The sequence below is a fragment of the Limanda limanda genome, chromosome 11, assembly GCF_963576545.1.
Source record: "Limanda limanda chromosome 11, fLimLim1.1, whole genome shotgun sequence".
Lineage (NCBI taxonomy): Eukaryota > Metazoa > Chordata > Actinopteri > Pleuronectiformes > Pleuronectidae > Limanda > Limanda limanda.
In genome coordinates, this window is record NC_083646.1 from 3,773,984 (window position 1) to 3,786,999 (window position 13,016).

General features: G+C 49.5%; 1 protein-coding gene across 1 annotated transcript; it reads left to right on the plus strand.

The window, feature by feature from the left end:
* The first annotated feature begins 3,055 nt into the window (after positions 1-3,055).
* Positions 3,056-11,414, plus strand: onecutl (one cut domain, family member, like). The gene is made up of 2 exons (XM_061082060.1): positions 3,056-4,118; positions 11,104-11,414. Exons 1-2 carry the CDS (start codon positions 3,056-3,058, stop codon positions 11,412-11,414), a joined length of 1,374 nt encoding a protein of 457 aa, XP_060938043.1.
* The last annotated feature ends 1,602 nt before the right edge of the window (positions 11,415-13,016 follow it).

Below are 13,016 nucleotides of genomic sequence, written 5' to 3' on the forward strand. Positions count from 1 at the left end.
TTATGTCTAAATAAATGCTACCTTGTGTAAATATTAGAAAAAGTGAGTAAATAGGAAGTAAATAGTGAGTAAATATATATTGTTTTTTTATTATTATTACTGTTTTTCTTATGTGTGTTGTATTTATTGTGTGTTTATGTTTCTATGTTCATTGTATGCACCAATAACCACAGCAAATTCCAGGTAGGTGTAAACCTACTTGGCAATAAATACCTTCTGATTCTGATTCTGATTCTGATTCCGATTATATATAGATATCAACAGAATTTGCTCATTACGCAGAACAGGAGGATGAATCCTGTGTTTTCATATTGAACCCCATATATATATATATCTATGTTGAACCCCCCCTAGCCCCCCTCCGGGTGTCAGCCCCCCCCTCTCCAGGGCCGAAGCTCGGGTGTCACCCCCCCCCCCCTCCAGGGCCGCAGCCCGGACCCTCTCGGGTTCTGCAGCCACAGAAGGTGAACTTTCACCCCGACCTCCTTTCCTTTCCGCCGTTGACCGTGTTTCCACCTCCAGCTACACCCGGGCAGCCGCGTGCACGCTACACACGCATCCCCTCACGTGCACGCCCTCCCCTCCAGTGCGGGACGCGCGTGCACGTGTGGATCGATAGGGCAGCATCTGCTCCGGGAAGCCTCGGTCCCACACCGCGCGGCGCGCCGCTGCTTCCGAGCGCCACGAACTGCTCATCTCTGAAAATTAAAGTGACAGACAGATATGATTAGTATGCGCGCCGCCGCCGCCCTGCTCCTCTCGGAGGCCGGCGGCGCGCACACGCACACGCACGCACGCACGCACGCACGCACGCACTGGGCCTGGCCATGCAGACTAGATGTGTATTTATATTCTTGTTATAAACACACGCACAGGCGCGAGCACGCTCATAAATGGAAACTGGTTTCACGTGCATGCGCGCAAATGGATGAGTGTGCACGGTGCGTGCACACTCATCCATTTGCGCGCATGCACGTGAAACCAGTGCCTATATATATATATATATATATATATATGTAGGCACTCATAAAAATCACACACACACAGTTTACACTAAAATTACATTCAGTGGACAATCCTGCGCATGCATGTGTGCTTACACGTGCACGCGCAGGATAGTCCGGGCCTGCAGTGCTGCAGCAGGTTGAGGGTCTTCTTCTCTCTGAGGTGGGGGGGGGTGGGAGGGGGTCGCATTGATCTCGTTAAGGGACTTTTCAGACTCAAGTGTTGGAGCCGCTGATTAAGAGAAGAGACGGGCACGAGCACGGGCACGAGCACGAGCGTCACTTCCCAGCGTTAATTCATGAAAAAGTGTGATTTCACGTTTAGTCCCATTGAAAGACGCGTCAGAGAGAAACACGCACGGTGCGTGAATCTACAGGAGGAGGAGGAAGAGAGGAGGGATTTTTTATTCCGCAGTCAATAAGTTAGTGATGCGATTCATATAATAACATATTCACACTTAATTCAGTTCTGTAATCATCTCTGGTCTCCTGCACCGATGTTATTAATTTAAAATCACAATTAAAGCCGTTTAAAAAAAAAAAAAAAAAACAGGCCAATAATAATAATATAAAATAATAATAAATAATTTGCTTGTGCATTGCAGCTGATTCCATGTCCAGGTGTCAACGCGATATTAGAGGAAAACCCGGTGATCACATAAGTTGTGCACGCAATCAGCAGAAGAAGAAGAAAGCTTAACCTGTGTGTGTGTGTAGGGGGGGGGTGAGAGAGAGAAAGAGAGAGAGAGAGAGAGGGAGCATCATCCCCCCCTCTTTAAACCCCCCCCAGCCCCGGAGAGAAAGGGTTAATTGGAGACGGAATTTCATCGCACATCTGTCAGATTTTTAAGGCCGTGACGCACTGAAAGCAGAGAGGAGGGGGGGGAGTGAGTGAGGAGGGGGAGGAGAAGGAGGAGGAGGAGGAGAGGGAGAGAAAGAGTTGGTGCTGAGATCGATGAAGTGGCAGCAGAGGGAAGAGGAGGAGGAGGAGGAGGAGGAGGAGGAGGAGGAGGAGGAGGAGGAAAATCTCACCGGATAATGAAAGAAGCAGAGGCGAGCAGCGAGTGAGGAGGAGAAACCGGACAACCTCTCTCTCTCTCTCTCTCTCTCTCTCCCTCTCTCTCTCTTGCGCGCAGTGGTGGAAAACAAAGAGGGGACGACGAGGACGCGTGCGTGTGACCGCAGATGGTTGGAGTGCGCGCGGGCGGTGGATGAACGTGGCACCCCGGGGCGCAGCGGAGAGAGAGACACCGGAGAGATGCTGAGGACGGACACACACAGAGAAGACAAGTGGACGCTGAGGAGAGAGGTAGGAGACAAATACAGGGGTTTTTATATTTTTTTGTGTATTGCGTGTGTGTGAGTGTGTGTGTGTGTGTGTCCACGCATCGTCGTCGTGCTCGGTGTCGAGTTTACGCATCGCTCGGGGTTCGCATGTGAGTAAACCTGCGATGCGTGACCCTCATTCTGTGATTTATTCGATATAAGAAGAGAAAACTATTTTTATTTCTGAGTCGAGATTCCGTTGAAGTGATTAAAAAAACATCGGTTTGTCCCGCGAGGTGAAAATCCCTCCAACGCGTCGCTTGTTTTTTTATAAAAAATGTGTATTTTGCGTAAATTTTGCGTCTAAAACCTAACGAGTCGAAGCTTATTATTCGCTGTTTTTTTCCCCCATGAAAGTTGAAACGCAAGGGACTAATGTCGTCTTGTCTCACGCATGCACTCGCAGGCACAACAGCTTCTGCCGAGGAGCCGCTGAGCAGCAGAGGAGCCGAAGCACAAGAGAGAGAATCCAAAAACCAGACACAACTCGCTGCTCCGGGACTTTGAGGGAGTTTGAAGACAGTACTTAACGTTATCAGATAATTAATTAGACACCCCATAAGCCCGGGAATCAATTAATTCACAAATCAATAAATCCATAGTCTGGTGTAACAAGAGGAGACCCTTCCAGTCCGTGCTGGCCCCGGCTGAGGAACAACAATAATAACAACAAGGAGAGCAGAAGAAGAAGAGCAGAACCCGGTGGACGGATCCAGGCGCTGAAGATGGACGGGGGTCTCGGAGACATGTCGCTCCACTCCCACCCGGACCACCTGGCCCACCCTCAGGACGGCCGGGCCATGCTGCACTCGCGGGACCTGTCGGCGGCGTTCCCCCGGCCCTCCCTCGGGGGTCCCTCCATGTCCCTGGAGCCCGAGCCGCGGCCCCCGGGCTTCGACCACTCCATGTCGGCGTTGGGCTACAGCGGCGACTCGCCCTCCAGCTCGGGCTCCACCTACACCACCCTGACCCCCCTGACCCCCCTGCAGCCCTTCGACGACAAGTTCCACCACCACCACCACCACCACCACCCCTGCCTGCCGGTCAGCAACGTCATCGGGAGCTTCACCCTCATGCGAGAGGACCGAGGCCTCGGCACCAACTTCTACAACCCGTACGGCAAGGACCTGGCCATGGCCCAGAGCCTGCCCCCCCCCAGCACCGGGTCGGGCCTGGGCTCCTCCATGCACGGCTACGGCAGCCTGGGGAACAGCCCCAACGGCAACGGCGGTCAGATGCTCCACGGCGGCTACGACGTGCACGGCGGGAGCCTCTTCTGCAGAACATCGGACTTCGCCCGGGAGATCTCGCCGCCGGGCCTGGGAGGCGGCGACGGGTCGGTGGGTCATCAGCTGAACAAGATGGAGGCTCACCAGCACGTGACGGGCCACCACCCCCACCTCTACAGCCAGCACTACCAGCCGCACCACCACCCGGGCCAGCAGGCCTCCAAGGTGAGCGAGCACCTGCACTCCTCCTCCTCCTCCTCCGGCGCGTCCTCGCCCGGCGACGGCGTGCTGTCGGGCCTGCAGGGCGGCGGCGGCGGCGGGGAGGAGATCAACACCCGGGACGTGGCCCAGAGGATCATCACCGAGCTGAAGAGGTACAGCATCCCCCAGGCCATCTTCGCCGAGAGGGTTCTGTGCCGGTCCCAGGGAACGCTGTCCGACCTCCTGAGGAACCCCAAGCCCTGGGGCAAGCTCAAGTCCGGCCGCGAGACCTTCAAGAGGATGAGCCGCTGGCTGCAGGAGCCCGAGTTCCAGAGGATGGCCTCACTCCGGCTGGAGGGTAAGACCTGGCTCTCTGTCTGTCTGACACACACACACACACACACACACACACACACACACACACACACACACACACACACACACACACACACACAGGAATCACAACAACAAACAGACACTCTCTCCCGTTGTTTCCCCCAAACACCCTCCTTCTCCATGTCTTCCAAAAAAAAAAACTCCCTCCTCTCCAGTAATCAGTATGCAGCTCAGGTTGAGACACGAAGAAAAAGCAGAAGCATCATCCTGATGTTTCCTTCTTCTTCTTCTTCTTCACACTGAACGGTCCACCAGATCCTCTATTGTCTCCGCAGCCGGGCGTGAGGAACTTCTCAGCTCATCCAGGACAGTTTCCCAGAAAGAAAGGGACCATATGTGCCGTTCCTTTGTTTACTTGGCTCCCAAACAGCCTCTATTGATTTGTACAGTAGCTACAATAAAAAAAAAGCCACAGACATTTGCCCTCCTCTTAAATGAACCATGAAGATCAGCTCGAGCAGCGTTTGGCAATTTAATCGCTTTTGAGCCCACAAAATAATTTGTGCAGAAACGCCACTCCGGAGCGATTGATTAATTCGAGCAGTGATTTATATCGGCGCGGCGCGTGGCTGAAGTTGAGTTGGCAAAGCCGCTGATGCAAATGAGACTTGAGCTTTTGCCAGACGTCTTTTATCAACGTTGTCGCCGAGGCAATTACTGCGAAGCTAAATACAGACGTGGTGCTCGGAGGCAGCGGCGGCGGCAGCAGCTCGCGGGTTCCAGATGATTCTTCACGTGTGGAACAAAAAGAGATTATTTGTTTCACCAGAGGATCATCGAGTCTCTGGAGCTGAATCCATCTGCAGACGACAGGAATTAATCCACAACTATTTTATTTATCGATAAAATGAGGATAAGACTCAAAATGGCCTGTTTGAGCATTTGAGGCCTTTTTCTGTTTTACATAAAATTCAAAGGATTTTAAGTTTTTAACAGATTTTGATTTGTTTTCTAAGCAAATATTTAGATTTTCTAAACTCAATTAAAATGAGCATTTGGGGAAAAATAACAACATAAAAGAAAATCGATGGTGAAAAAAAAATAATTATTCGTTGCAGAAGCAGAATTTATTATTTATACAGATTTCCCAGGATAAAGATTTTTTTTTTTTTTTTTTTGAAAGGCACATTGTAATCCGCTACTTGACATTTAATATTCTTCAGGGATGTGAATTGAAGACACAACAGCGTGCTGCACAGTGCCGTGTTACAGTGTTGTGCGTCCACTGGGACTCAGGGCCCATCTGATCCACGGCGCCCAGAAGCAGATCCAAGTGAACACAGTAATATGAGCCGAGCACAGACCAGTGTGTGTCTGTGTGTGTGTGTGAGTGTGTGTGTGTGTGCTGAGTGTTGTGCTCACACCGGGGGTCTGTGAGTGGTACGTGTGTGTGCGCCTTCCCAGTTGATCACTGCTCTTCGCTCCCTGTCAGCAGCTCGACTGATTAAGCCCAACAACACAATAGGGTTCATAGGTAATGATTGTGCACTCTTGCAATCCCTTCACAATTATTGATCTTTGATTGTTGGGCTCTGAGAGCACATGTGTACATCCTCCATTTAGCAAAACGTTACACCAATCACACGCAGAACCCTCTTATCTGGAGATGAGTTGTGTGTTGGTTTGTTCTGTGATTCATCACAAACGTTTTCCTGATGAATCCACTCGTCGGAGCTTTATATGCAAAACGTCCTGGAGGAGAATCCTCGGCCCTTTGTTCCTCGGAGCAGATTCCTAATCATCAATCATTCTTCTCTTTGTTCGCAGCATCCGCGACTCTTCATCTTTTACAAACACAAACATTATTTTAACGAGTCAGTGCTCCGGCGTCCGAGCAGCCGATCAATCAGACTCATAAAGAATTAAAACCTCTACACACACACAGAGAGAGAGAGAGAGAGAGAGAGAGAGAGAGAGAGAGAGACGTGTGTGTGTGTGTGTGTGTGACGCTGCTCCCACACACTCTCAAAGTGCAGATTTACTTCTTGGCAAAGCCACAATTTAGACAGCTCGGCACTTTTCTACATAACCTACTTTCCGAAGGGGGGTTGTTGTGTGTTTTTTTTCAACACTACACCCCCCCCCCCTCCCCTCCCTCCCCTCTCTCTCCTCTCTCGGCCAACCCCCTTTTGTTTAATTACAAGCCTCTATTGATTTCCATGGGAAAGAGCAGCACGCCTTGCCCACACACACACACACACACACACACACACACACACACACACCTCGGCCGCATCGGCAAAAAAAAATCGAGACTGGAATTTGAATGTGCTCTCCGGTCTGAAGACGGCTCAAGTGCTCTGTGCTTCACGCCTCAAGTTTTTTAAGATGATCCCCTCTAATGCAACACTCGCTTAAATACATAACAGGCTCTTCAGTGTCGCCCGGCCGCCCGCCGCGATCTCCATAACCACGACGACTCTCCTGGTCGTGGACGACGAGCTGCAGAGCCGGACGACGATTATGGAATGTGGTCGCTGCCATTTTGTCTCCTCTAATAATTGGCTTTCAACAGCGACATTTTGCTAAACACGGAGGAGGAGGAGGAGGTGATCTCTGGGATTTATCTGCAGTATCTTGTTTGTTTTTTCCCGAGTGTGAGTGTGTGTGTGTGTGTGTGTGTGTGTGTGTGTGTGTGTGTGCGTGCGGGTGTGTGTGTGTGTGTGCTCTATGGATTACTGTGCCGTATATATGAGATGCATCTCCAGCCCCGACCCCGGGCAGTGGAGGAGGCAATCAGGATTTAGTTGGAGAAGAAGAAGAAGAAGAAGAAGCCGGATGAAGAACGTGCAGCCGTGCTCCGACACTTAGAGTCAAGGGTGTGGGGGGGGGGGATCAGAGACTCTAACTTTAAAGATGATGGCCGAAGCCCTTGACTAAAGGTCCAAATGAATAAGAAAGGTCAATGCGGTTTACGTGCCGGCTCCAGTGCCTGCACCCCCCACCACCACCCCCACCCCCCCTCACAGTAATAACCTGGTACAGTTCACACTCGGCTGCCGAGGCTCAAAGGTCAACGCCGATTCCATTTGCATATCAGGACTCGTAAGCAGCAGGCCCGAGCTGCGCAACCACCAAACAAACAGAGGTTGTTGTTTTTGCTTCTTTCCTTTTTTTTTTTTTTTTTTTTTATCTAGCTCTTGCAGCTCCCCCCCCACCCCCCCACCCCACTCCGGCGCTGAAGGGGTTAACCAGCCTCTGTGGGTCGAGGAGTCTGAGCTGCACAGATTTAATCAATAATTTCTATCAGCCCCTGGCCCAAGAAATCAGCAGGGGGTGGGCTGGGGCTGCAGGGAGGGGAGGGGAGGGAGGGAGGGAGGGGGGGAGGAGGGAGGGAGGTGTAGGTTGAGACGCCGGGGGGGGGGGGGGGGGGTAGGGAAAGGGCTTTCGATCACGTTTCAGCAACACGAGAGAGGGGCGTACATCATGATTAGGGGCTGTTCCCACGATCATAAGACGCCTATGGGGGGATATTCACGTCTCCATGAGTCGCTGCAGCACCGGGGGGGGGCGGGGGGGGGGTTACAGCGTGGTAAATAATAATGATAATAATAATAATCGTGAGCCTTTTACACATGATTACAGCATAAGGAAGCATTTACTTTAATGGTCGGCGCTGTGTTCGTCAGTCAGGGATAGAGGCGATTGAAGCGAGGAAGAGGAGTAGGAGGAAGAGGAGGAGGAGGAGGAGGAGGAAGAGGAGGAGGAGGAGGAGGAGGAGGAGGAGGAGCGCTGCAGGAGAGAAATTAATAGAGGAATCTGTAGGACCAGAGTTTTTGGAAATCCAGCCACTGAACCCCGTGAAAATCAGAAGTAGCAAAATTACATCCTCCTCTTTTTTACAAGACTACGGCCAATCAGCGACTTCCTCTAAACACACACACATGGCTTTCAACTGAGGAGGAGGAGGTGGAGGAGGAGGAGCGCTGCAGGACACCCCCGACTCCTCCAACCAGCCATAAATCCAGGCTACCAGCACCTGCACTATCATGTCATTCCTTTCATTACTACATGAGCTGAGAGTGCACGGCTGTATATCTATATCTATATATATATATCTATATATCTATATCTATATTCACCTTCCATAGCTGCAGCCCGCCCCCCCAACCCCCAACGCAGAAATATTGATGGCGTGGATGGTGTAACGCCCGTGAAAAATGTAGCATTTGGAAGCAAAAAAAAAAAGAGAAGAAGAAGAAGAAGAAGAAGAATTTTCACTTGTAGTGATATTGACGTCCGCTGACATCTCGGCCTGTTTCGGATTTTAATGAGACGTCGTTCGATAACTCTCAGAAATGCAAACAAGCTCCGGATGCTAAACGCTAACAGGCCGCTGTAATCTCAAGTTGACACGAGTGCCCCCCCCCTCCGAGTCAAAGCATTTCCTCCAGATAATGATTTCAGAGGAGAGGAGTATGCAGGGATGAATTCACGTCGAGTCCGGTGCTTAAGTTTCATAAACTGGGCTGGATGTCCGATGTCTGATGCTGTCGATTGGCTGTGATGGAGAAAGACGACGTCTGTGAGGTCACCGTTATTTCTCAAGCATCCGGATAATGAGAGAAAATTTGCGCCACAGTGAGTTTGGAGGAGTGAGGAGCCGTCGTACAGTAAACAGCAGCAGATATCAGAAGATAGAAGCCAATCAACCCAACGCTGTTTTCAGAGCACAAGGCAGCAATTGCGGTTAATCTAATGTGTGTGTGTGTGTGTGTGTGTGTGTGTTTGAAATATGGGATTTCGAGGCTTTTTCCCGGCTGATATGTTCATCTAATCAAGATCAATAATAGAGTCAATAGCAGAGTTCATAAACCTTGTTTTCTTAGAGCCAGTGAAGAAGTCTGGCATCGCAGCAGGATTATTTCCAGAGGTTTGGGTCAAGATTTTAAAAACAAAATCTGGTTTTGTTTAATTCTAGATTCTGCAATATCCGGAAATAATAGTGGACATGTTTACGTAATTTTTTTTGTACAGTTTAAAACCAAAAACGTCGAATCATTCAGCGTTGCGCCCCCACATTTTTATTCTTCTGAAGATTCAAAGTGAGATCGTGTTAATATCACAAATATTTATCTCCATGCTGAATGAAGCAGGTGTTGCACGGACACATGAATAAATGCAGACAAAACCAAAAAGAAAAGACACTTTTGTTTTTCAGTTTGCTGGCCGGGATTAAAAGTCTTCTGTCGGCACAAGTCCATCCATCCCTGCTGTGTGTGTGTGTGTGTGTGTGTGTGTGTGTGTGTGTGTGTGTGTGTTGGCGTGCACGTGCGTGTTGAGTGCACAGACACCAATGCTTACACTTAGAAACGCCTTTGATACCATCAGCAGAACGCTCGCTCAGCCACACTGCTCTGATTGAAACCTCTTTACAGTGCGTGTGCATTTAGGTAATTGCACGACTCCCCCAAATATGTTTCAGTCCACTTAAGGCTCTAAACACCCGGGGGGGGTGGGGGGGTGGGGGGGGGGCCGTGCCGACGCTGCTGGTTTCGCTCGCCCCTGACGTAACCCGCCTTTAATAGAAAATAAATTAGTTCCCTCCTAAAGTGATTATTGCTCACTCACTGCCTCCACATGTAAATGACTTTTATGAGAAACTAATGATGTTGAAGTGTCCACTAAGGTAAAGGGAAGAGAGGGAGTGGAGGGAGATGGACGGAGGAAGGAGAGAGAGAAAGAGAGAGGGGGGGAGGAGGGAGGGAGGGGAGTTGGCTCGGTACACAAAGGCAGAGGTTGGTGTTGTGTTTCCTGTAAATACAGCATTACAGCGTGTTGGAGGTGAAGGGTTCAGCGATGGAGATGCAGAGGAACATGCAGCCGGAATTCAAAATGCACGTCTGATTCTCAAAATGGATCTGAGCTCAGCCCACACACACACATCAGCATCTTCTCCCTCCTCACTCCACCAAGATGCCTCTTTTATTATATTCATTTCTTATTTATTTTTTTTTATTTTTTTCGCAGGACATTTCCTTTTTTTAATTCGAGACTTTTACCAGAGGAAGTATTGATTATGTAATTGAGCGGCCAGTGATGTTTAACCCAGACCTCGAGTTTTTATTTTTCCGGTCGGCGTAAGCAAGACTTGCATTAAAATACAAATTACCAGGAGACTTCATCACCTCTGTTACCACTTTGAATATGGCCAACTCTGACACGCAGCTCACACACGGAGGAATTATGAGATCATGTTTTATCCTCCGTGGACCAGGGCGTTAGAAAAATTGTGTATTAATGCAAGAAAGAAAGAGTCTGCCTAAAATATGACAAGAGTCACGATTCAATTATTTTAAATGCAGCCACAACATGCTGGAAAAATATCAAATTTTGCTTTTGATCAGCTGATCTCTCGGAATGTGAAAATTGATCTTTAAATGTTTCTGGCTCTTTTCTCTCTGGATGTGTTTTCCAACTTAAAATGTAAAACACACGCGGACGAGTACGAGCCAGAATAAAAGCATAAAACTGCCGCCAAAATATAATATACCATAATAAGTTGCAGTAATTTCCCCTTGTAGTGGATGAAAGACAAAATGAGAATCGCATCTGTTTGTGTCTTTGAGTGTGATTATATTTGTTTTGGGAGGGGGGGGGCAGCCTTTGTCAGTTGATGACGTGTTTGCACTTTGTCTTTAGATCTATGTGAGCTGGGTTTTTTTTTAAAAAGAGGTTGTAATGAAAAGCATGAGGAGAAGCTTCAGATCTGTGGCCTGCTCGTGGTTCTCTGCTTCCTCTCAGACGTGACGGCTTCAGCTTCTTGATTCCTTCACACAACGATGAAGCAAAGCTGCTGATTCACCTCTTTCAACTAATCAAAGTTGCTTAGCTAATCAGTTTTTTCTTTCAACAAATCCACTTTCCCTCAGCCTAATCCATTTGTCCTAGTTAGCCTGCCCGTGTGTTAGCTAACCCTGTTTCTTTCCTCCCTTGTGTTCCCGCAGCCTGCAAGCGGAAGGAGGCGGAGCAGAGCAAGCTGGAGCGCAACCAGGGCCCGAAGCGCACCCGGCTGGTGTTCACCGACCTGCAGCGCCGCACGCTGCTGGCCATCTTCAGGGAGAACCACCGCCCGACCAAGGAGCTGCAGGTCACCATCTCCCAGCAGCTGGGCCTGGAGCTGTCCACCGTCAGCAACTTCTTCATGAACGCCCGCCGACGCAACGTCAACAAGTGGGCGGAGGAGGGCCGCCCCTCCTCCACGGGCTCCTCGGGCTCCAGCGTCTCCTCCTCCGCGGTGTCCTGCAGCACGGCGTGATGACGGGCCGCCGAGGAGGTGCGCTGGGGGGGGGGCGCCGAGGGAGCCGGGGGGCACATAGACTGGTCCGGGCAGGGATCAGCCGTCACACATGTCCTCCTCGTTATCAGAAGGAGCGACGGAGGAGCCGGCGATTGTAGATGATATTATGAAGATGAAGCATTTTTCCCGAAACCAAAGTTGATCGCTTCCTTGAAATGGAAGGGAGGGGGGAGGGGTGGGCGATACCCAGAGTGATATGAACGCAGGATGTGAGGTCCTGCTTGTACAGTCGAGGGTGCAAAGAGTATTTGACTCGCAGAAAGAGTCACGCCCTCACATCGACGCCATCTCATCGCATTATTTTGATTATGTAGAATAGAGATAATGAGGGTATTACAAATCAGGAGGAAGCATATTTTTGGTGAACCTTCAAATCTGTTGTCCTCTCTCCAAACGTGAAGAATCAAGATGTCGTTTGCTCGCACCTGGAGAGAGCGCCATCGTGTCACATGTTAATCAGAACTGTTCACCACCTGACCCCGCCCCCCCCCCCCCCCCCCCCCCGGGTGTGCTCCACCCACACGGTCCCGTCGGCTTCTTCCTCGAGAATCAAGGTGAAAGAGGAAAGAAACGGCGGGTTTTTTTTAAAAAACATTTTTTTCTGAAGAACCTAATTTCCCCTTTTCTTAGCATGTGTTTCCATGGCGACGGTTCCCACGTCTGTGCGGCGTTGTCTCGAGTTCAGAGCCTGGGATTATCAGGAGGGCGTCGCAGCGTCTGTGACTCCCAGCTGTCAATCATCTCACCGCCAGCAGGAGGAGGAGCCTGTGCTTCACGAGGATGGTCCCGCCTTGAATGAATCAGAGTTTTCGAGGGGGGGGGGGGGGCGCCCCCGGGGACAGAATCAATACACAAGTCGGACGCAGGAACGGACTTGTTGGTGCAAACGTCCGGCTCTGAGACTCTCACCGAGCTCCACCGACAATTTTTTTTGACTCAAAAATCAAGAACCACAAAAAAAAAAAGAAAAAACGAGAAACGGCCTTTGACCACGAAGGCGCCGCGGTGCAGAGGCTCACTCGACTCCACACAATGTATAGTGACATTGTCCGATTTTTTTTTCCACTCATTTTCAAACTGTACACACCTCTGCTCCATATTGAAATCTTTTTTTTTTTTTTTTTTTTTTTTTTACAGATGTCTAGAAACATGGAGGAATGTGATTCTTTCAGCCCTTTTTGTACAGATTTCAAGCACATGGCTCTATTTATAGAAACACATTGGGAGCACGGGCGGTTTGTTTCAGCCCGGCTGACGTACAAGGTCATTTTTTGGTCCACAAAGGAACGGCTTTGACATGCCTCCTTATAGCCAATAGTTAAATCAAACCAAGATCCTTTTAAATGCAATTGCTGATCTGATCAATGTATTTATTACTGCATTTGTGTATTTATTATTTTCCCCTTTTTTTCTTTCCCTCTTTCTATTTATTTGGTTATTTATTTATGCTAATCTATATACTGTAAGTATTTATTTAACAATGCTCTGTATGTCTGTGTGAAACTGAAGACTTTTTTCTGATGGGCACTTTTAGCTGTAGAATCCCATCGTAATACCAAA

What these genes read in the sequence shown, in the direction of transcription:
- onecutl (XM_061082060.1), top strand. Translation starts at nt 3,056, where the DNA reads ATGGACGGGGGTCTCGGAGACATGTCGCTCCACTCCCACCCGGACCAC. An exon ending in GGCCTCACTCCGGCTGGAGG is followed by an intron (nt 4,119 to 11,103) that starts GTAAGACCTGGC and finishes GTGTTCCCGCAG; the next exon opens with CCTGCAAGCGGAAGGAGGCG.